This window comes from Gopherus evgoodei, chromosome 3 (genome assembly GCF_007399415.2).
Source record: "Gopherus evgoodei ecotype Sinaloan lineage chromosome 3, rGopEvg1_v1.p, whole genome shotgun sequence".
NCBI lineage: Eukaryota > Metazoa > Chordata > Testudines > Testudinidae > Gopherus > Gopherus evgoodei.
In genome coordinates this window covers 108,177,257-108,202,344 of record NC_044324.1, presented here as the reverse complement: position 1 = coordinate 108,202,344, position 25,088 = coordinate 108,177,257, and the positions used below count along the sequence as shown (strand labels likewise).

Here is a 25,088-nt window from a genome sequence, read left to right as displayed (position 1 = left end):
CTTATAAGATATCTTTGCACTGTTTTCTATTATTTATAGCGACGAAATGGAGAAGATATTCCAGTCGCCCAAACTAAAAATATCAATCACAGAAGATTTGCTGCTACCTTCAAGTTGCAAGAGGTGACAAAAAACGATCAGGATTTATATCGCTGTGTAACTCAGTCAGAGAGAGGCTCTGGAGTGTCCAATTTTGCTCAACTTATTGTGAGAGGTAAAGTTGCAAATATTTTCATTTTATGAAATTAAATACTCTGAACATCAATGCATCATATTTACATTTTTATTTAGCCACCAGATAGCACAATAAAACTACAGAAATCCTCAGAAAATAAAACTAAGGAATGTGGCTGTAAAGTTTGTCAGCCTCTTTTCTGACAAGTGCTTTCCATAGAATGGGATTCTATAAAAAGTCCTAGGGTATGGCTACATTTGGAATTTCAAAGCGCTGCCACGGCAGCGCTTTGAAGTGTGAGTGTAGTCAGAGCGGCAGCGCTGGGAGAGAGCTCTCCCAGCGCTGCATGTAAACCACATCCCTTACAGGTGTAGCGTGCAGCGCTGGGAGCCGCGCTCCCAGCGCTGCTGCCCTGATTACACTGACGCTTTACAGCGCTGTATCTTGCAGCGCTCAGGGAGGTGTTTTTTCACACCCCAGTTGCAGCGCTGTAAAGTGTGAGTGTAGCCAAGCCCCTAATAATGCAGTGTTTGTAAAATATCATATTCCTTTCCTCTGTCTTCTAGATAATACTGGTTGAGATGAATACTGATAAACGTTTAACAAATAATTTTACAGATATGAAAGATATCTACTGTAATAAGTTAATTTTTACTTCTTAATGTTTTTGCCTTAGGCAGCCCTAGTGAAAATAGTAGATTTCCCTGTGACCTGAGAGACTCAGGTATATAAAAATTCCCTCAATTGTTCACCTGTCTGAGCGCTAGGTGCTTTTACGGAGATTTTGGTCTCAGCCTATTTGTGGGGTAGGGGAGAAGCCATGGTGTATTTGCTCAGCCCCCATCTGAGAATACTTTAAATGAATTTGTCCACTCAGAAGCATGGCAGCCTGCTGCTGTGCACCCATGACTTATGCTTGGGGAGTGGGAGGGTTATGTTTTAATTAAGCTTGATGGCCCAGAAAGAAGAGTGTGATATTTTTCTGTTTCAGTTGGCCTTTTCTGACCCTGTTTCCTGACCTCAGGTGACCTTGTTGATTTACTTTGGCTTAGGAAGTCTGGCAGTGGCTTAGAGTTTGAGATTTGGGGTCTTGGGGTATAAGGAGGCACTTGGTCTAGTCGTGAGAACACAGGACTGAGATTCAAGATTACTCAGTTCAGTTCCCAGCTTTGCAATTCACTTGCTGTGTGGTCTGGGGCAAGTCTTTTAACCTTTCTGTGGCTATCTTTACTCAACTGTTCAATTACCTACTCACACATTTGCAGTGAGGCTTAATTAATATTTTTGTAATGTGCTTTGAGACTCCCAGGTGAAAGGTGACTGACAAGTGCAAAATATTATTATTATTACAAAAACCATCATTAATTGGGCTCTACCGTTTCCTTGCTGAACAACCATTGGCTTTGGTAATGTTACCTGCTGTTTGTGCAGTAATTAGTCATATTATTTCTTCTAGTGGATCACTATATAATTTCCTTTTTAATGTGATAAAATTAGTCCTGTTGCAACATGAAAACTAATTTTTTTATATAACTAAGAAACTAAAATATTCAGACGTTTGTCCAAGAAATGACTGATGTTTTTTAGTTCTTTCCAGTGCAAGAAAATAGTAAAGTAAAATAGTTTTTAAAAAGTTTTGGAAAATTCAAGTTAAAATATTGAAGTCCAGAGTAAAACTCAGCTTTATGACCTAATCTTAGCTTGATGGTAAGTAGCAATCTAGTCAATACAGATATTTTATATATATAGATTCTATTATTTTAAAAGTTAATTTTTTTAAAAAGTGTATATTGCACATTCTAGAGTTAGAAGCTGAAGAATGTTAGCTATTTTATTCTATTTTAGTTAAATTTCTTTAATTGCTCTAACAGTTTTTCTACCAACACATCAGAATAAAAAAATGGGTGTATAGGATTTGTTGTTCACTGTTATATTTGAAAAACAATATACCATAATATATTTTCTTGTTTGTCTGGGTAACCACCAAATAAATCTTGTTAGCCAAAAACATACCCTTGGGGGTCAGCTACCCTGGTGTTAAAACTATGCTGAAAATTAACCATAATGACAGGTCCTATATCTCAGTGTCGCTTTAAAGCTGACATCCTGCTACATGGATACAAAAGACGGTAATTTTAAAGGAAATTTTTGGGCCACTGATATGAATTACCTTTAATAAGAGCTGGCATAGTATTGCCCATTGTCAAAGATGACCCTGGGATAAGAGTTTATTAGTGCATTTCCTCCTAAACTGAAAGTGACAGGGCTTGCTTAGGGCCTTTTTGTTGCTGTTTGTAACAAATGAAAATTTCACTGTGAAATTCTCATGCTGAAGAGTATTGATCTATGTGTACTCACAGCCAGAGGAAAAAAAAATACGGTGAAACACAATTTACTTTGTCATGACTTTAGGATTGCTTCCAGATCATTCTGAGTAATGATAATATCTTCAGCTTGTAGAAGCCAAACTTTATTGACAACACTGGTTATTAGCGAGTGAGAGATGAACAGCATCTGTTGCTCCGTGCATCAAAATTTTGGGGTGTATGTGTGTATATATAGATAGATAGATACTGTATATGTGTGTAGAATGCATACTTTAATATAGATGTGTAATCATGGTGCAGTTTACTACTCAGCAAGGTATTTTAATATTGATAATGGAAATGCCAATTTTATAGCTTATTCTATGCAAATCACCATCTGCAAATCAGCATCTAATTATTCTTACAAGGAAATTAACTGTAGACTTTATTACCAGGTTTTTTTTGGCACCCCTTCAAAGATCCTCTAAGAAATTCCTTGGCTGTTTCATTTCACTTCCATTAAGTTTTGTTTCACAAGAAAGACCAGTATAGTGTTTTCAATTCAATTACAACATTTTACCAGAGGTATTTCCAGTCAATAATTTAATGCTGAAACCTTTACTTTGAGTTGCACTTCAGCTTTCAGCTCAGTAGCTGTGTTGTATTGATTTTAATTGGTTTCTGTGGCACAGCTGTCAGTCTTGTGTATTTTCCTTCTACAAGAGACTGTGTACAATTTCAGACAATAAACTTACCTGAAAATGTCCCCCAGTCCCATCTTCCACTTCCAGTTTCATTTGTTCTCTGGTAAAATGGCCAGTGCCCAGAAGACAATACACAGTCTTGTGCAGATTCCTGTTTTTGGAATATGTAATATTGTATAGTGTAATATGGGGTAGGAGAGGGGAGAGAGCTATGAAATCTGAATGCTAGCTAGGGTAACCAGATGTCTCGATTTTATAAGGACAGGCCTGATTTTTGACTCCTATTGCTCCCCCACCCCCATCCCGATTTTTCACATTTGCGGTCTGGTCACCATAATGCTAGCAAGTTGGGGAGGTTAGCTCCTTTCTTCCTCACTACAGAGCATATGAGTGAACAGTGAGGCTGAAACATAGGCTTGCATTGTTCTGGTTTTCACAAATAATGCATCTGAGTATTATGGTTTCTCTAGAATATTTCACATAGTATTGTCCGAGACAGATGCAGGTTCGAGTAAGGATTTGATTGAGAGAGGAAAATCAAAACGAAAACAGATTGTAATTCAAAATCAAGTGGTTGTTTATTAATGGGGAATGAGTTGCAACTTGGGCTGGGGAGGAGCACTTTTACCAACTAACAATACTATCAGAACAAGAATATACACACAACTTGAAACAGTCTATTTACATCCAACAAGAAACCAAGCAGTCTACAATCAACTACTCACTAAAAACCAGAGCAGATACACAAACCAAGTTAACTGTACATGCATTAATTGAATACTATAAAAATACACCAAGTAACCACAATAGCAATTAATACAACAATTTGACTCTTATATACTATATACACAACTTGGTACCAAGTAAGGGAAGGGAAAAAAGGAAGAAGTTAAACAGGGTATCTACAGAAATTAAAATGCACATACCACACTCCAGGCGCAGCTGACCAGCAGTAGTACAGACATCGAGGACATGGCGAATTGGGGAGGGAAAACAATCCAAAGAACCAAAACGACAACGACACGAGCTGGCTAAATCCGGAGGATACCCTGGCTGAAAGGGTGATCCAGCTAAGATGCGGATACTCCGGCCGTTTTTGGCACGAGACTTAGTTTTATTCAAAGACTCTTACTCATGTCAGTGTCTGATTGGTCCCTAGCTCCTTCACCAACCAGGTTCCAAGTTGGTGCCCTCTACGTCAATGGGAGCTGCATCTGGCACACTACTTTTGCACACAGCCCTATGCTTTTGCACACAGCACCAACTTGATTTTTTGACCTACAGAAGGTTCGAGAACAGGCACACTGGCATTTTTGCACACGGCACTAGCCTGACCCTTAAGTGACCAGGGAAAAGAGCGGGAATAGGCACACAGCACTACGGTGTTGAACACGGTACCAATGTGACCTCTTGACCGACGATTGGCCAAACAGACGCCATGTTTGAGCATAGGCTTTAGGGCTGCAACAAGTATTTCTCAATTTGCTTTCATTTAAACTAGCTACATATCATTCAGCAGGTTGAGTATGCAAAATTTCTGGAGCATTATTAGATGTTGCAAGATAAACAGGATTCATAATATCTTTATTTCACACAATGGTTCTTGCATAGGTAACTTTGAAGAAAAAGTTTATTAGTGTGAATCTGTTAGTCATGGAAGAGAAAATTTATCAGGGGAATACTTATATCCAGCTGCAACATTTTAAGCTGATCTATAAATAGTTCCATCATTTGTCTGAAAGAGATTTGATGATTTTATTGAAATATGTTTAAGTGCAACTTTTACTTAAGTCCTATCCTTTGTCACATGTGTAGAAGTTGTTTTTGTTTTTTAATGGCAAGAGTTTAGTTGATTTTTTTTTCCTTTCTCTTCTCTGTTCTGTCATCCTAAATTGAGATTACTATGGGAAGTCGAAATAAGCGGCTTACTTCTTGTTTCATAGCTCCAGTGTGCAGTGATGTTAACCTCCCTAGCGCCCACAAGTTAGGGACATTACAAATCTAGACTGCTTTCCTTAGGATGTTCGTTGTATTCCGACCACCTCAAAACCACTCTTTTAGAAGTCAGAACAAAGTGAATTCCTGTTTCATTGGTTTGTTTTTCATATCAATAAAGATTAAATTCTTCCATCAACTTGTTTCAGCTCATAAAGGGGACTTCACCCCCATGTTACTAAAGGGGGAGTGATAAAGTGGTTTGAATCTCTCTCTCTCTGAGTGAGCCTAATGTATGTTTCTCTTACATGTGTGGATTTCTTCCCCATAGACTTGCAACTCAGGTGAATTACAGAGGAGGTTTGGTCACTTTTATATAGCAGAATTTACTCCACGCTTCAGCTCAAAGGAATCTAGTTTCCTGTTATTGTGTTATGATTTCTCTAATGTCTTTCAGGCATAATGTCTTCCTAAGTAACTGTCTAGGAATAAATTGAGACCACCAGTAGTCAGCTACTGATAAATGTCTGACAGAACCCTAGAACTCAAGAGCACCATTGTAGGTCAGTGGGTCTGTGAGTCTGGGCCTTGACTAACCTTTTGGTTGGGGAAAGTATGTTTTACCCTTAGCCAACCTGATGTTTATGGAATCAACCCTTATACGTTTAAAGTAATTTTTTCCCCAAAGGTTCACTGCACTGTATATATTCATTCTAACTGGAATTGAAATGTGTATGTTGCCTTGTTGAACAATGTGGAACTTCTATTAATTTTCATTGTAACAAGGTTCCTTATGAGCAGGTTCTACTGTATTTGTATCTAAAACTTGGATCATTTTTTAAAAAAAAGTTGCCTTATTTCCAAGGCCATGGAACTAGGGCTTGTCTTGTAATTTTATGTATTGAATTGTTGGTGTTTAGAACAGCCATGGCTGAAGTAAGGATTTCTGAATAATTCTGCCAGAAGGGAGATTGGATATATGCATTGGATTTTAGTCTCCAAAGGCAATAAGTTTCAGATAAGATTCTATATGGAGAAATCTTTTAGTGGTGTGAAAACACTGTATTAGATTTCCCATTTGGGGCTATGCTTATCTCCTAGGAACTGTGCCATAATCTTTATTATGGTGAAAACAAGAGTCCAACTGTTAAATAGTTTTGTCCTTCTTACCTGAAATCCCTCTAGGGTTTTTAATCTAAAAAACCAGTAGTTAAGATGATGCCTCTGATGAAGCTAACACAGCTTGATGATGGGACTGGCATCTGGAAAATACTTCTCCTGGGAATATTTTTCTTTTCTCTCTAGAAGTGTCTACATTTCTTCCACGTAGGAAAGATTCACATTCACACTGGAAAGTTAACTAGTGCCTAGTTTATCTGGGGACTATATTAAATCTCTTAATATGTCATTGTTTGTGTCCTAATTCTTGCCACCTAGTCTTTGTTAAGCACAGTGGTAAGTTTGAAAATATTCAATCTGATTTCATGAAGAGCACTAGGCAACAGGTTGAGGAAAAGACCTGAAATGGCCTAAATGATGTTAATATACCCCCTGCTTGCAGCGGAATTAACTCCTTTAATACCAGATTGGTGCATAGAACTATAGTTCTGTTCCTCAGTGTTAAACTAGAAAAACCTCAAGCTGTCTGCTCCCACAATAACAGTTTATTATCTAACTAAATGAGAAGGGATGTGATTCAAAGATTTAAGTCCAGACACTTCAAGACGTGGCTGTTTGCATCTAAAACCACAAACTAATCTGTATTTTACATCCTAGAGGATGGGAACAACACTTCAGATGGACAAATCAGCTTTATAGTGATATCCAAATTCGCTGTCCGGAGGAGGTAGCGTGGTTGAGTGCCTACAGCATTGAAGTGAGACTTAGGAGAACTGATTAGTCAGTGACCGACTGTATGGCCTTGGGCAAGTCTGTTCGTTTGCCCTTCCATCTCTTCTCTCTTTTTTTCTGGTTTGACTGTAAGCTCTTCAGGGCAGGGATTGCATCTTATGTGTATGTGCACTGCCTAGCAATTGGTCTGTCTTAATTGGGGCCTCTATCTGTTAATATAGTAAATTATAAAGCCATACATTTCTGTAGAATTTAAACTTAAGTCAGCAGACAACTCTAATGCATTACTGCCACTTACAGCTTCCTCCAAAGCAGCCACAGAGTGAGGTCAGCAAGAATCATGCTAGTTTTATTGGTGCTTTTCAGTTCCTGGTGAACTCCAGTGCAGTTGTTGAGTCATGCCAATTTCTCATTGTTCCTGCTTTTAGAATCAGGAAGAAGACCCAAAAAGGAGCCAACAGGAAGGGGACAATACCAGGGACTTCCCCTGTTCTCAGTGTTCCAATTTGGAGATAGGCTTTTGAGAGGGAGAAAGGAAGGAGAGAGGTATTTCTTTCAGCAGCCATAGAGGAGTTTTGGGGAGTGCTTTGTGTTGTTTCAGCCCTGGCTGAGCAAATCCTTGTGCACAGTCAGCAGGTTGTTGTAATAGACTGAAACTTTAGATCCCACATGCTTTTTAGCTTCCTGAGTCTGAGATGTTTCCAGACACTGTCTCCAACTCTGATCCTTCAGGCATACACCTTGGATACAGACTTCAGACTGCTAGCATCCCTTCATGGGATGTAGAATCCTGTAGCTCAGTATCACTAGAGAGGGCTGGCCTTACCATGAGGCGAACTGAGGTGGCGGCCTCAGATGCCAGATTGTGCGGGGGGGTGCCACTAGGACCCAGAGTGTAGAAAATTGTGTCTGCTGCTGGTGCATATGTATTCTCTCTGCTCTAGATGCACAGAGATGGTGGAGTGCTGTGCTGGAGGAAGGAGGGCACAAGAGACATAACAGGCAGACAGGAGAAAAGGTGAGAAGGAATAACAGAAAGCAGCAGAAGCTGCAGGGAGAGAGATAGGAGGAGCCTCTTATGTAATTCTCTCCCAGGAGCCTGGACTGATGAACACCAGCTTCTCAGGGAGCTTCCTGTTTCCTGCTGCTTACTTGAACCCACGTGAGGAGAACAGGCAGTCAACTGAAGTAGTGGGAGCCAGTTAGGCCCTTCAGACGCTGATATCTTCCCTCACTCAGGCCCTGCTACCAGCCTGCTTATTTGTCCCCTTCAACTGAGAATTGAGAGCCACTACAGCTGGCACAGAACAGCAGTCATGAGTGAAAGACGAAAACACCCCTCTGGGGCAGCATTCAGAAAAAGAAACAAAGGAAAGAAGCAGGAAGGAGCTCTCCTGAGATACATAGACACAAATGTTCACAGTGAACCTCCTGGCCCCAGTGAGAAGATGCCTGATCTTCCAGTTTGCCAGGTTACCTGCACTCTGACTGCTACTGCAGCATCCGTATCTCCATCTCAAATGGATGTAACCAGGCACATTTCTGAAGAAAAGTGTAAATCAGAGAAGAGTGTGGTGGAGGTGCAAGAAACAGCTGCTGCTGAGTTTAATTCCTTAAGTCTAGATGATCCAGGACTGTGGACCCACTTGAGCAGTAGCATGTGGGACTTCCTTGTACTGCATGAGCCACAGCAAGGGAAAAACTTCATGTTCCCCAAAGACAATGAAAATGGAAGTTTCCATCCAACACATTACTGGTGTGAAATCCCCAAGGGTGACAAAGTGGAGAGGCCATGGCTTATGTACTTAAAAACCCAGAATGCTGCATATTGTTTTTGTTGCAAACTCTTCAAGTCTAATGTTCCAGCCACATTGGGTTCTACGGGAACAAAAGATGGAAAAATCTGGCATGCCATGAGAAGACAGCAAATCACCAGAGAGCATTCCATTGGTGGAAAGAGCTTGAGGTGAGATTAAGGTTAAAGGCCACCATAGATGATCAGCCTCAAGAGAAGATTGCATCAGAATGTCTTTACTGGCAAAATGTTCTGAAAAGGCTCATTGCCGCTGTGAGAATGCTTACTACCCAAAACCTAGCACTGTGTGGCACTTCAGATCAGCTATATGTTCCAAACAATGGAAACTTCCTTAAAATTGTGGCGCTGATGGCTGAGTTTGATGCTGTACTCCAGGAGCATCTAAGAAGAGTCACCACCCAAGAAATGTACACAAACCACTACCTTGGAGAAACAATTGAAAATGAGATCAGACAGTTACTGGCAACAAAAGTCAAACAGAAGATCGTGGCAGAGCTGAGGTCAGGAAGATATTACTCTGTTATTCTGGACTGCACACCTGACATCAGCCATATGGAACCAATGACTTTAATGGTGCATTTTGTAACAACAACAGAACCTAGTGAAAATGTCCCTGCAATGGTGACTGTCAGAGAGCATTTTCTAGACTTTATTGACATTGATGATATTACAGGAGCCGGTATGACAAATGTGCTTCTTAAAAAGCTGGAAGATACAGGAATTGTGATTGTTGACATGAGAGGTCAGGGCGACGATAATGGTGCCAACATGAGAGGAGAGAACAGAGGACTGCAGACATGGATCTGAAAGTTAAATCCTCGAGTTTTTTTTGTCCCATGCAGTTCTCATTCATTGAACTTGGTGGTCAGTGATGCAGCATCAGCTTCTGGTGAGCCTGCTGAATTTTTTAATGTAATTCAAAGCATCTATGTATTTTATTCTGTATCAACTCATTGATGATAAATTTTGAAGCAACATCTGGGAACCTCCTCTCTGACACTGAAACCACTGAGTGCCTCACGATGGGAAAGTCAAGTGGAGGCGATAAAGCCTATCAAACACCAAATTGGGAAGATAGATGATGCCATAGTTGCCATTATGGAGAATAATACTATAACAGGAACTGTTCATGGGAGAACAGTGGCAGAGGGAATTGGAATCACCAGAAACATAACTTCAAATTTCTGCGTGGCTTAGTGTGTGGTATGACATACTGTTTGAAATAAATGTTGTAAGCAAGAGACTCCAGGGTGTAGACCTTGATCTATCTGAGCAATGGAACAACTGGACAAAGCAAAGTCATACCTACAGTCTTACCAGTCAGATGAGGGATTTCAAAATGTTTTGAAGAGTGCACAGAAGTTGGCAGAGGAACTTCACACTGAAGCTATTTTCCCACCCATTCAAGTATACAGGAGTCACCAAAGAAGAAGACATTTTCATTACGAGGCATGGGATAATCCCATAAGAGATTCCGAAACAACAATTCAAAGTTGAATTCTTTAACCAGGTGCTGGATTGTGCAATGCAGTCAGTTGAAAAACATTTCATGCAGCTCAGGGAACACAGCAGTATATTTGAGATGATGTATGATATTCCAAAACTCCTCACTATACCTGAAGACGACGTATACCAGCAAGGCAGGGCACTAGAGACAGTACTGACACATGATGACATATGCAATATTGATGCGAGTGATTTAGGTGATGAACTGAAAGCCCTTTCAAGATACATTTCAGCAGGATCAACTCCAAAGGCTGTTCTGGAATATATGTGCACAAATCAGATAACCACCCTCTTTCCAAATGCTTTTGTTGCTCTGTGCATACTTCTAACACTTCCTGTAGCACTTGCCAGTGGAGAACGCAGCTTCTCCAAGCTGAAGTTAATAAAAACAAACTATGCTCCACAATGACACAGGAGAAGCTGGTCGGCCTTCCAACCATCTGAATAGAGCATGAGCTGGCCCAGACTGTGGACCTTCAGGAAGCAGTTCAAATCTTTGCAACCAAGAAGGCACAGAAAACACCACTTTGATTATTCAAACAGATAAAAATGGCAGTGTTTACTATGCAGACAAGAAAAGTTACATTTGCTGTTCAGGTGTTTGAAAGTTAAGTGTGTAAAATTTTTGAACAAGGCAATTTAAGTTGTTTGTTCTCTTTTGTTGGGGTAGGTAGCAGAACAGTACCATGAGATGAGCAGAACAGGAATAAGGCAGAATTGAGACCTTTCAAAGTTTTGGCCCAAGCAAGGAGGCATGGGGGTGTCATTTGAGCTCCCCGCTTCAGGTGCCAAAATCTTGTGGGCCAGCCCTGGCCCTACACACCAAGACCACTGGTGACCCCTTCTCTCCCAAGTCTCCCAGTAACTTAGGCCTTTGTGAGTACTTCGGATGATTGTTACTATAACTGTCACAAACTTCCCAAGGGCAAAGCAAATAACACAGAGGCTTTGCAAACACACTTTTAAACACACTTTCTTAAAATATAGAAAATGAGAGAGAGAGAGAACTGTGGAAAAAAAGCACAAGAGATGTACAGATCTGTTGGAAATAATCTGCCTGAAACACCCTGCCTCAGTTTCCTCATGCTTCCTGGGAACCTTTTGGGCAGGAGTCCAGGACCTACATCTGCTATCCTGCTGATCAGTCTTCTCTTCTGGTTCTGCTCTGTCTTCGCTGTAAACAGTGTATCCTCCTTTAAAAGCAGAGTTTAATACCTTGTCTCTTTCAGTCCTTCCCCTGGGTTTTTTCCGTTCTCTAATCCTCTGTAGGATGTGGCTTCTGGCACTCAGCTTTGTTACAGTGGATGAGAGTCACTAAGAAGTCAATAAATAGTCTTTGGCTGATAGTTTCCATTGTCATGCTATGGCAAGGTCATCCAATAGCTGATGGTCCTTAATGTCTGTCCATTCAGGGACAGTGATCAGGTACCAAACGCCTTCCCCTTAACACAAGAGAACTGATGCAAGGATACAGTGAAAGATATAGAGTCATAGAAATGTAGGGCTGGAACGAACCTCAGGAGGTCATCTAGTCCATCCCCCCAACACTGAAGAAGAATTAAGTGAACCTACACCGTACCTGATAGGTGTTTGTCCAGCTGTGATAGTCTACACTGTTATGTTCACCACTTTTACAAGACCATGGTAAATTTTGTACAAAGTATGCCTTGTAGGGTATCATTCAAAACAACATAATCTGCTGAACATTATTGTCCCAGTAAAATATGTATATCATATTTGTAAAGTTACAAAATTCTACTATATAGCATTATTATAGCATGCTCCAAGGTTAAGAAAAGCTAGCACAAACCAGTTTTTCAGAGACAAACACACACAGGCACCCCAGCCAGGTGTTGAATAGCTATCACCTACTCAAGCAACCATTCTCCAGCAACGGGAAGGTGTAAACAAGAAATTTACATTTCATCGCAGGGACGGTTCAAACCTCAGGTTGACAGTGGCCTGTGTCACTATGACTCAAGCATGTTCTAGCACAAGAAATTGCATTATAAAGATGGGATGAAAGCACTTGACTTCACTCTTCCTCCTATCTCTCTGCTCATGAGATCAATGAATATTTGAAGGATACTGAATTAAGGGAAAGGGGTTCCAGGCTGATAGGACACCCAGCCTGTGAAATTTACTGCAGCATATAGCATGGAAAATCTTTGCTTTGAATTCTGTCAATTTAAGTTAGCCATTAGCTTGCATTTTATCTTTTTATTTCTTTTGTAATCAATCCTGACTTTTGTGCGTCATTACTTAAAATCTATCTTTCTGTGGTTAATTAACCAAACATACTGGTTAGGATAAAACAATAAGACAAGTTTAAGCGTGTGGGGAAACTTCATTTGGAATAACAAAGTTGGTGCATATCATTTTCCTTTGATAATTGACGGACTTTCTATGAGCTTGTATTCTTCAGCAAGGTACTGAGCAGTATAAGCAACACATTTCTGGGACAAAGTCAGGGGCTAGAGAACCTGCTAGTGCTGCCTTGTATGTAATGGATGAATAGCTTGTAGAACATTCACGTAGCATAGCTGGAAGCGATTTTGCATGCTAACAGCTGTGTGAACAGGCCAGAAGTGGATGTTCTGACAGCGAAGCAGTGTAAAAGGCAACCCAGGCTAGAGAATTAAGTGGACACAGCTTTTCAGAGGTCCAGACTCTACCCTGGATAATGTCACACCAACTTATTCTTAAAAACCTTCAAATGATGGGGATTTGACAACCTCCCATCATTCAAAGTGTAAATATGCAGAGAGTTCATAAAATCAAACTAGAATTCATAAGTTCACCTAGATTCATGTTCAAACCATCACACTTGGCAGTTGGAGGTACGATTTGACAAACTGGCCTTTTTTAACCAGGGCACTGCTGTTGTGCTGCTCTTTTCTTTGCCTTTGTTAATTATATTAGTTATACATACTTCCAGTTAATATATTTAGTCCTTTTCTAGCAGGTATCTGATAAGTTTTCCAAGTCTTTGTCTAAGTCTGAGAGATCTTTCCTCAGAACACCATGGACCCCAGGCTCACCTCTGAGCATGCCAGTGCCTCACTCACAAAGGAAAGATGTACAGGTTCCACCGGAGTCAAGAAGTCTTCTTTATTCTCACATCAGTGCTGCTTTTATGAAATTTCCTTCAAAGGTTCCACCTGGAAAGAAGGGGGGTGCTTGGTAGAATGTGACATGAAAATATTTCCCCTCAAATGTGGAAATATTACCCTTTTAGCTTTTTTTTTTTTTTTTTTTTTGGAAAAAGAGTAGTGTAAAGAGAATCGTGTAGGCTGGAATTTTAAAAGGGCCCAAAGGGGAGTGAGATGCCCAGTTCCCATTGAAGATGCCTGGGAATTGGGTGCCTAACTCCATTAGGTTTAAAAAAAAAATCTCAGCCTTAGTGGTTTTAGACCTAATACTTGAAACACCTAGATGCCCTGGAACTGTAAGTCTGAATAATGGCCTGGTTCACTGCATTTTTCATTCTTTAACGATAGATACATTTACTTCCATGCCATTTGCTGCATGTCTGACTTTAAAGATCCTATGGGACTTTCAGAAAAAAGAAGAGTTTGACAATAGAGTTGCTGGTAAAAACTCATCCTCACCCACACAAAAACCTCTTCTATCTTCTGTGGTGTGCTGTGCACCATTGTCTGGCTGCTCATTTCATCGCAGCAGTGGTTTCTTTTCAGTGGTGGTAGACAGTTGTAAATCACTTTGGGATTCTTTCAGTGTAAAGTGTGCTGTTGTAATACTGTTATGTGGTTCGTACTTCATGTTTTACTGTGACAAGTGCAAGATGCAAGACACATTTTACTGTGCTCTCTTTGGAGCTGGCTTTGTGCTTTGAAAAAAAAATCTAGATTAATATTCATATTAGGCCAAAGCTAATCTATATACTCCACGATGACATTTTCTTTCTTGCTTCACTCCCTTCCTCCCCTCCCACCTTTTCTGTGTGTGAATAGTTGGCTAGAGGAACTGACAAAAAAAGGGTGTATTTCATGAATCCCTTGAAGCATTATCACATGTGGAGAGGATGGGCAAAGGACAGGGACTTGACAGAGATGGAAGAGGCAGCTCTGTAAGGTGTGCGCGGGGGAGAAGGATAAAGCTTTAGAGTGTACTGCTACAGTTTAGTTTACAACTCACTGCTGTGTACTTTATACCTCCAGCATGAAGGGTTTTTCTCTGCCCAAAGACTTGACATCACAGCTCGACAAAAACAGTTAATGAAGAAACAAATAAGCAAAGTCATCACGCTTATGTTAGGGCCATGCTTGGTTGGTTTATTTATGTTTTAAATCCATCCCCCTTCTATGCAGCACATTAGGGTTAGTAACATCCTCTTGCTTGACACCCTTACCCATGTAACTGTAATTCCATAGACTAACTTCTGCCACCCTGACTCACAGACAAGGAGATGAGAAGGTTTAATCTCTGGCCTGGTCTACACTATGCGTTTAAATCAATTTTAGCAGTGTTAAACCGATTTAACGCTGTACCTGTCCACACTACGAGGCCCTTTATATCGATATAAAGCGCTCTTTATATCAGTTTCTGTACTCCTCCCTAACGAGAGGAGTAGCGCTAAAATCGGTATTACCATATCGGATTGGGGTTAGTGTGGCCGCAAATCGATGGTATTGGCCTCCGGGCGGTATCCCACAGTGAACCACTGTGACCACTCTGGACAGCAATCTCAGCTCGGATGCAGTGGCCAGGTAAACAGGAAAAACCCCGCGAAATTTTGATTCTCATTTCCTGTTTGCCCAGCGTGGAGCTCTGATCAGCACGGGTGGCAATGCAGTCCCAAATCCAAAAAGAGCTCCTGCATGGACCGTACGGGAGATACTGAATCTGATTGCTGTATGGGGAAACAAATTTGTTCTATCAGAGCTCCATTACAGAAGATGAAATGCCAAAGCAAAGAAAAAAAAATCTACAGGCTACACAGTGCTGCGTGACAAGCTTAATGGGAAGCCAGAGACTCAAACGGACGCTCCTGGAGGGAGGGAGGTGGTACTGAGGACTCCAGCTATCCCACAGTCCACAGCAGTCTCTGAAAAGTATTTGCATTCTTGGCCGAGCTCCCAATGCCTGTAGGGTCAAACACATTGTCCGGCGTGGTTCAGGGAATAGTTCGTCAATTTACTCCCTCCCCCCCCACGTGAAAGAAAAGGGAAAGAAATCGTTTCTTGACTTTTTTCAGTGTCACCCTATGTCTACTGAATGCTGCTGGTAGACGCGATGCTGCAGCAGTGAAGAGCAGTATCCACTCCTCTCCCCTCCCTGGTGGCTGACGGTACAATATGACTGATATCCGTCGTCACCATCAGCCTGTGAGTGCTCCTGGCTTGCCTCAGGTGAGGTCGGCTGGGGGCGCCTGGGTAAAAATAGGAATGATTCCTGGTCGTTCCCAGTAGATGGTACAGAACGGCTGGTAACCGTGCTCATCATATCAACTGGGGGCTGAGCTCCATCAGCCCCCTCCCTTTCCTGTGTAAAGAAAAGATTCTGTACTGCCTGGACTATCATAGCAGCGGGATGCTGGGCTCCTCTCCTCCGCACCGCTTAATGGCCTACCTGGACTGTCATAGCACTGGGAGGCTGCCTCCCCCACATTTTATCTCACTAACAAGTCACTGTTCCCGTAGTCTCCCCTTGCCCCTTAGAATTCTGGGTTGAGAGCCCAGTGGCTGATGGGGCAAAAATCATTGTCGCAGGTGGTTCTGGGTAAATGTCGTCAGTCATTCCTTCCTCCGGGAAAGCAACGGCAGACAATCATTTCGCGCCCTTTTTCCCTGGATTGTCCTGGCAGATGCCATAGCATGGCAACCATGGAGCCCGTTCAGCTTTTTTTTTTTTTTTTTTTTTTTTACAGTCACCATATGTGTACTGGATGCCGCGGACAGAGGCGATACTCCAGCGCTACACAGCAGCATTCATTTGCTTTTGCATGATAGCAGAGATGGTTACCAGTCGTTCTGTACTGTCTGCTGCCAGGGTAATTTGGCAATGAGATGATGGTTATCTGTCCTTCTGTGCTGTCTGCTGCTATCATGGGTGCCCCTGGCTGAGATCGGCCAGGGGCGCAAGAGCAAAACTGGGAATGACTCCCCGAGTCAATCCCTCCTTTATGGTTTCTAAAAATAGTCAGTCCTGCCTAGAATTTGGGGCAAGTGTACTAGAGAAGTAGTGTATCAGAGAGTACAGCTGCTCTGTGTCAGATCCCGCAGAAATGATGAGCTACATGCCATTCACGGGAGGTGCCTCTGCAACAACGCCACCCGTTGCTTCCCTCCTCCCCCAACCTTCTTGGGCTACTGTGGCAGTGTCCCCCCCATTTGTGTCATGAAGTTATAAAGAATGCAGGAATAAGAAACTAAGGGATAGCTACCGAATAGCTACCCCACAGTGCAACGCTCCAGAAATCGACGCTAGCCTTGGACCATGGACGCACACCGCCGAATTAATGTGCTTAGTGTGGCCGTGTGCACTCGACTTTATACAATCTGTTTTATAAACCGGTTTATGTAAAATCGGAATTATCCCGTAGTGTAGATGTACCCTCTGATGCCAAAGTGCTTCAGGGTAATGCTGCAGCAGTTTGAAAACTACAGGCGGCTTTGGGTAGGGGATGCAGTCAACTTAAAAATCACGTCTGCATGAGATTTTTTTTTTTTTTCTTACAAAATATTACAATTACCATTTAAAATTACTGGATGAGAAAGATTAATGGATCAAATAATTGTTTCTCTCTCTTTCTCACTGTGTATGTGAACGTATTCTGTACATTTGGTTTCATTGTTTGTCTGTTCAGTTAGTTGTACCTGTTTGAGTGCACGGTTCTCACATCAACAGGAGATAGGGAGAAACACTATCATAAACGGGGAACTGCATTTGTAAAACCACAGAAATTAGCTGGCGGGGCTCACAGGGTGGGTATTTTACATGAAACTACATTTAACTCTACTAGACTTCATGCCAGGGACATCGTCCCCTTATAGCAGTACTGCCCTATCTAGTTTCCGTTGTACAGTCTAGTTTGTCTGTATGCAGATGGCGGCACCGGCAGCTTCTTTTCTCTCTCCTGCCTCTCTCAGCAGAGCCAGGAAGTGGCAGCCTCTCTGAATTCCCTGTATCCTCTGCCATTGTGTGGAATCCATGGCAGAATCCTTTTCTTGGGGGCCTTTGGAAAATGGAGGAACCAGGAAACAAGAGGAACTAGAGCACAATAGAGTTAAAAAGACAGTGTAAAAGATGCAAGAGAAGTTGAGTGTCAGAAAAAGGAAGAGAAAAAGATAAAAGAGAAATTGAAGGGAGAGAGATGGTTGTGATTACACAAGGCAGGTGTATATCTGGAGGGGTGGAGGGAGGACAGTTGCATTTAAGAATTTATTTTAAAGTAGATAATAATGTCTGTAACCAAACTGTTTTTACACCTAATATTAGCTAGTCACTGGTGGCAAAAAGACACAAGTGGACTACTTGAGATCTGGGAGCATGAGACAGTCCAATGGCTAGCATAGTGAAACCCACGCTGTGCCACTCATCCTCCTCAGAGATACTGTTGGCTCTGGCAGCTCTACCTAGAACAGGACCATCTCAGATTCCTGGGAGCGATTTGTGGAATGTCACACCTGTGAGCCCCTTTGACTCTGGAGGCTTTCCAGGAGGCAAAGGATCTGATGTCCCTCCCAATTCTGCCGATCCTTCAAGGTGACTGGGGATAGAAGGCATCAAGGGATAGTGAGCTCCATCCTGGCACTGACTGCTTCGGCACCATATAGAGGAAGACCCTGCATGGTCCTGATGCAGCAATCTTTGACCCATCGTTGGTCACCAGTTCCCTGGCACTGTGCTGCCATGGTCTTCGAGGGAAGAATCCTCTTCGTAATCCAAGGGGGAATCCTTTGCTTCACCAAAGACATACTGGGACCCAGACTCTGGTACGCACCAGACTTCGGTACCAGCCCCCCGAACCGGTGCATGGCCACCAGGCCACTGGCCAATGCAGTGGCAGTATTGGAACCTGTGGATGTTTCATCTGGTACCAAGTCCCTCTTCCCAGCACTCAGACTTCATTGTGTCCGAGAAGTGAACCACCGTTTTTCTCATCCGGGTCAGGTTTGATATAACTCTGAGCCCACCTCTAAGAGAACTGCTTATGAGTCACCTAGAATGGAATGGACAGGAATAAGCACTCAAAGAAGAAAAAACTGTTTCTAAACTTTTGTAACTGTTCTTCGAGATATGTTGCTCATATCCATTCCATGACTTATTCTCCTACCCCTCCGTCAGAGTTACCGGCAAGAAGGAACTGATAGGGTGCCAAGCCGGCGGTGCCTCTTATACCAGCACATACATGCGCAGCTCCAGGGAACACTAGAGCCAGTCCTACTGGTACCATTGAGGGAAAAATCTCTGGCAACTGTGGACACAGCACACACACATCTATCATGGAATGGACATAAGCAATACATCTTGAAAAACACCAGTTATGAAAGGTTATTAACCATTTTATCTAGGTGGAGATGACCCATGTTCAGTGAATTCCAGTCTGCTTGGAACAGCTATTTTGCTCTAGTCGCATGGATTTTATGGTGGAGAGAGAAAATGATACTACCTATTCTGACTTCTTCCTGCACCATCTGATGTTGACAAGGGTATGAACAGGGCTTCACCATCATTGACTGTCATGCTGTTTTCCAGAATGAATACCTTTTTCAGAATGAATAACTTCCTTTTTTTTTTTTTTTTTTTAAAGAAGGATATGTTGTTAACGATCACTCAACCCCCAACCTAGAGGACCAGTGGACTGCTTTTCATCTGGTCCCTACCTTTTGACCTGTCTGACTTGGGTGGCTCTACCAGGAGTTAAAATTCTCTCTTGCAGGGTCACTGGAACACACAAACCTACCCACTGTGTCAAGGTGCAGCTCCCAGGGTAGGGTTGCCAACCCTCCAGGATTGGCCTGGAGTCTCCAGGAATTAAAGACTAATATTTAATTAAATATTTATGTCATGCGAGGAAACCTCTGGGAATACATTCAACCAAAACTGGTAACCCTATCCCAGGGAGAGATACCAAATATGAGTAAAATCAAGTATCAATAACTTATCTAAACTTTAAAAAATGGCACTTTTTAATGCAATACTTATGGGTGTCTGTTATATTCATTTCACGTGGCGCTTAAGAAGCATGGCAAGCTGTGATAAAGTTGACAGAGTTGAAATGAAGGAATGCTGCCATTGTGGCATAGGGACCGTGGCTTGAACTAGTACGGATCATGGTTTTGCGCTCCACTCTCTGAAGTAGATAGAATGAATTTGAGCAACTTCTCAAGAGATTTGAAGTTGATTTAGACAAGACAGTCCAATGTGCAAGTGTAGAAAATCTGAGTTGAAGAACTTTCTTTACACTGTTGTATTCCCCCAGAATAAGCTGGTGATTGTTTTTTTTTTTTTTTTTTAATTTTAAAAGAAATCTGTAAGCCATCCAGTTGTAAAGAGATTCTATTCAGTGTTCAAGAGTATATAAAAAGGAGAGCGAAGGCTGGGCAGCATTCAGGCTTTCTTGCTTCTTCCACGTATGCTGTCCTCTTTCTGCAAACACTTCCTGAAAGTAGAGTTCTCTAAATTCATAGACATTTATGCTGTAAGCACACTGTCCTATTGTAGAGTCCCATTCTGGGAAACTATATGTGGTAATAGATTCCAATGTGTACCTCACTGCTGTGTTCTCTAGTTGTCTACGGTTACCTAGTTTAAGCCACATAAAATGTACCCAGATACCCTGATGTTGGTTGCCTAATGACTGTTTGTAATTTAAAATGAAATCTATCACTTTCTCATCCAGCTTCATCAGGTGCTAACTTCAAAGTTGATTGTACTTGTGACAGTTGAACTGCTAGCGTCATTAAACATTGAATACCTGGTTTGAAATTTTGAAATATAATTATTATGATTAGCCAAATCTTTGTTTTGCTTTAGATTCTGAGGGATCCGATGCAAACTTCCCCTATCCCACACAGTAAAAGAAATAGCACAGAAAGGTTGTATGGTGGCAGGCAGCAATGTCCAGTTAAAAATAATAATAATAATAATAAAAAAATCATATATGCTTGAGCTGTTGCTTTTAGGTTCACAACTCTCCCATTTGACTGGTGTATTATTTATTCCAATCTGTATTTTAGACAATCAATACAAAACAAAAAATAGTTGACAAGTAGTGAAATTTTTTCACTGGAATGAGGGATGCCTGCCAACACTTTCTTTTTCCCCAGTAGATTTCAGTTATCCTTCCAGTCTCTTCTTTAAATATATTTTCATTTAAATAAATGGTTCACTTGAGAACTGCAGCTGAGAATGTTCGGTTTCAGTCTGAATACCACTCAAAGCAGGGAGAAAATTTTTAAGAATATTTACTTAAAGGTAGACAAAGGGCTCTTGCCAGCCATTATTTTCTTGCTGCAGAAAACAAAACAAATACACCACCAGGTTTGACATCTCTGTGTATCGTGTAGGGTTGTTAAAGTGTGCTGATAACTGGATTGGCTGATGCATGGTAGTAATGAAAAGGAAGGCATTTGGAATTCAGCATAGATGGCAGAAAACGCAAGATGTCAGAGAAGCTATATATTAAAGAGAATTTGAATTGGAAACTGAATCCCAACCTGCCACTGGGGGCATTTTGATCATTTTGATTTATTAAACTTTTATAACTGCATTCAGATGAAGCCGAATTAAAACACTTAGTCTTGGGTGGTTTATGGTACACAAGCTATTGAAGTCTTGCCATGAAGGTTGTTTTAATGATCAATGTAGACTTAATCTGAGTTTCCTTTTGAATGTAGAATACATCTGTGCTTGAAAATACATTTAATATAATAATGTTGTAGTACTGAATCATGAAAAGTAACGTGCAGTTTAACAATCTGACATTAATTTCAGTTTGCATTTGAGCTACTTTTATATTTATATATGTATATATGTGTGTGTGCATACACACACACACACACCAATTTTATACATATACTGCATGCACCCATACGGCACTGCTACAATTTCATTGTAATATGTATATACACACACACTCCAATTTTATATTGATATATTTCCATGCATTTGTATATAGCTATCCATTCATAAAAAAATATTTTATAACAATACTTCACGAAAAGGGTGATTTTCTAAAAGGTATCGGAATCCTGGATATTACTGCTTTTTTTGATAATTTTTCTGCTTCAGCAGCTACAGATAGTTTTTCTGAACACTGGCTCTGCAATAAAAATAAATCAATTACTATTAGAGTGGCACTGTGGGTTAAAGGCATTACAAGTTCACACTCAGTTTTGCAGCAGGGAGATGATACTTAGCTGTGAATTGGGAATGATGCAAAAGATGGATGAGACAGAGTTCAAGGAGCAGTAATGTGAGGGTCCAGTGCTATCATTCCAAGCTGTCTCAGCAACGTGATGGATGGTTTGGTGGCAAGAAGCAATAATATTAGATGATGAAAGATTCATCTCCAGATCTTGATCCACTGCACGCAGTCTACCTGTTGGTGCTGTAGTGGCATAATGTTTCTGATTTGTTATGAGGAGCTAAATTACTGTACTTAAGCACCCAAACTGGCATGTAGAATTTTGCAATCCAGATTTTTGGCAGCTGCTAAAGAAACAAGTAGCATATCAAGTTCTCCTGCACATTGTAAATTTAATTACCTCATATTTATGCATAGTAGTTGTTGACAGGATCTTGTAAGCTATGCTTATATGATAGGTAATTTGTTACCTCCAGAAATCACTTTCCATGTGCCTTTTGATCATTATCATGAAACATGATAAATGATCTAGCCTATGAGGTGTAAATGAAAATGAAATGGATAATTGGATTCTGTGTCTAAATTGTGGCTGGAATAGTAGTTGCAATTATAATTGCATTAATCTAGTTAAAAAATGTGCTTTGCAATGTATCAGTGACTTTTAATCATCTTGGCTGTAGTGGTGTTTGAGAATAATTTTAAAGTGACGGCAAAAACTTTACGTAGATTAGTTTGGATAAAATTTTTTTCCCCTCCTTAATAGCCTCAAATATTTGATTGCTTAATAATTCAGAGATGTAAACAAAACATGATTATCTCTTCATGTAGCTGGCAAAAAGAAGGATATTAATGGGATTATACAGAAAACGGTGAGAAACATAGCCAGTGGGTTTTTGTGATAAAAACTAAGAGAGCTTAGCTTCATGTAGAACAGAAAATTCCTTCCTGCTGAGTTGGTGAGGTTAGCTACTGCTGAGTGAATGAGGATGTGCTGGTTTGCTGGAGAGATTGTCTTTGAAACAGATAGGCAGGTGAGACTAATATTCCTTAGAGGAAGTTGGAGGAGACTTTAGAGGGATGTTGTGAAGGAAACACTTTCATTGTTATTGTCACGTACTCCCACACATTAATATGAATTTTTTTTTCAGTAGTACCCAGGGTGCCCAAACAAAGAGGAAGGGATGGACTTGTGAGTAAGACACTCAATTGGGGCTGAAGTCTGGATAGTTTTCAGCTCTGTCACAGACTTTGGGTATTTCTGCACCACAGCTGGGAAGTGTAATTCCCAGATTGGGTAGACAGACATGCACTAGCTCCATAGGCGCTGGCTCCATGGGTGCTTCGAGGCTAGAACATCCACGGAGAAAAAATTGCGGGTGCTCTGCACCCACCAGCAGCCAAGCTCCCCAAACACCCCTCCCCCCCGCACACTGCATCCCTGCTCCTCCGCCTACCTCCCAGCACTTCCTGCCAGGCCGCTGCCAAATGGCTGTTGGGTGGCATAGCAAGCTCTGGGAGGGAGGGAGAGGAGCGGAAACGTGATTCACTCAGGGGAGGAGGCAGTGAAGAGGCAGGGCCGGGGCGGGGACTTTGGGGAAAGGGTTGGAATGGAGGTGGGGCCTGGGGCATTTGGGGGTTGAACACCCACTGGCGGGAGCAGAAGTCAGCGCCTATTACTAGCTGTGACTGAGCTTTCATGATGCCTATGCTGTGTGGCCGTAGCAGCATGGGCAGCATCTCGGGCTAGCTGCCTGAGGATGTAACTCAGATGGGTTTGTACTTGGACAAGTAGCCTGGCCTGGTTTTGGCATGCAAACTTGATCAGAGCTAGCATGTCTGTCTGTCTGAATTGAGTTAGGAATTACACCGCCCAGCTGCTAGGCAGACATACCTTTTGTGTAACCTTTAGCAAGTCACTTAATCTGCCTCAGTTCCTCATCATTAAAATGGAGATGCTGATATTTCCCTCTTCCCATTCCTTCCTTTCTTTCCCACAAGTCTCATCTACTTAATTAATGCATTCTTTGGAGTAGGGACTCCTCCTTACTCTTTCTGTCATAGTGCCTAGTCTCATCTCAGTCAGCCCCTCTGTGTTACAATAATTCAAATATAATTTTGCTGAATGCTATACTAACACAGTAAGAGAAACTCCAATTACCATTTCCTCTCCCACCCTACTGCAATATGGCAGGCAACCTTTCAGATGCTTGGGTGCAGAAATTCAAAAGCAGAAGCCGACTTTGCAGAATCTCCAAGCTTATCCCAGGTGCTCCAGGCCCAGGGGAAGCTTGGCATCAAGGACCGACTCTGAGAAACAACATGCAGGCAAGTCTTAAGTGCTTGAGGTGGAAATTCAGCAGCATGAACAGCAGTTTTGGAAGCTGCAAGCCAGAAATCCTTTGTATTATGTCTGCGCCCTCACCCCCAACGGTCTTCCTGAAGTGAAATATGGTATGCAGTTGAAGCAGTTGGTGGGTTAGAGGGATAGGAAAAACCAGTGGTGCAGGACCCTACCCCTTTATCTACAACCCCTTTCATGGTATGCTGGACATACAGCAACTGAGGCCCTTGCCCTGAAACCCAAGAGGGTTTTACCTTCTGGAGTAAGAATATTCAGAGAGCTGTGTGGATGTCCTGCTCAAATTTAAAAAACTCCACAAATGTGGACATTTCAAGGAATTTGCAGTTCTCAATCTTCATGGTACTCTTGAAAGGATGAGAATTTTATTTTCTCTCACAATCGAGGCATATCCTGGAGCCCCTTCTAGATGGGACTTAGACCCAGTCAAGAGCCCTAACTTCTTGTGTCAGGAACCTTAATCTTCCACTTCTAGCCCTTTTTGCAGCAACTTTGCAGTTCCCAGTTTCTTAAAGATAGGTCTCTATAGAGATGCTGTTAGGAGACTAGTAGAATGATAGGATATTTCAGGTGATCCCTGAACCTTCTTTTGTAATGTATGAAGGAGTCTTCCTGTACTTTCTATCTAATGTAGCAATTATATTGCCCAGGAGAATTAGTAAATTCAAGGGCCTTTATTCATCTGGAATCCTTATGTGGGATTTTTTCCTCCCTAAGCTGATGCTCAGGGCTGCACCACAATTTTCTGTCCCCCAAAATTGTTTTTCACTTGAACCAATCTATTTACTTGCCTTCAATGGGTGCCTAGTCTTTCCACCATTAGGAGAAACCACTGTGCACATTAAATGTTTACACAGAATTGCTCCTTGAAGAAAATCAGAACCTATGTCAGGATTAGTTGTTTCCCCTAACAAGGGGTGCAAGGCTTCCAGATAAACTGTTTTTAGAGGTATAAATTCATAAGAACAAAAGAATGGCCCTACTGGGTCAGACCAAAGCTCCATCCAGCCCAGTATCCCATCTTCGGACAGTGGCCAGTGCCAGGTGCCCCAGAGGGAATGAACAGAACAGGTAATCATCAAGTGATCCATCCCCTGTTGC

The 25,088-nt window shown here is 41.6% G+C and overlaps 1 protein-coding gene across 16 annotated transcripts in view; it reads left to right on the top strand.

Annotated features, from left to right (window-relative positions):
- Positions 1–25,088, top strand: part of PTPRK (protein tyrosine phosphatase receptor type K) — a 626,320-nt gene that overhangs the window by 336,296 nt on the left and 264,936 nt on the right. For all 16 annotated transcript variants that reach the window (XM_030556279.1, XM_030556280.1, XM_030556281.1 and 13 more), the window contains exon 6: positions 40–214. In XM_030556279.1, the coding sequence (XP_030412139.1) occupies positions 40–214 (175 nt within the window). The remainder of the gene's footprint in view (positions 1–39; positions 215–25,088) is intronic.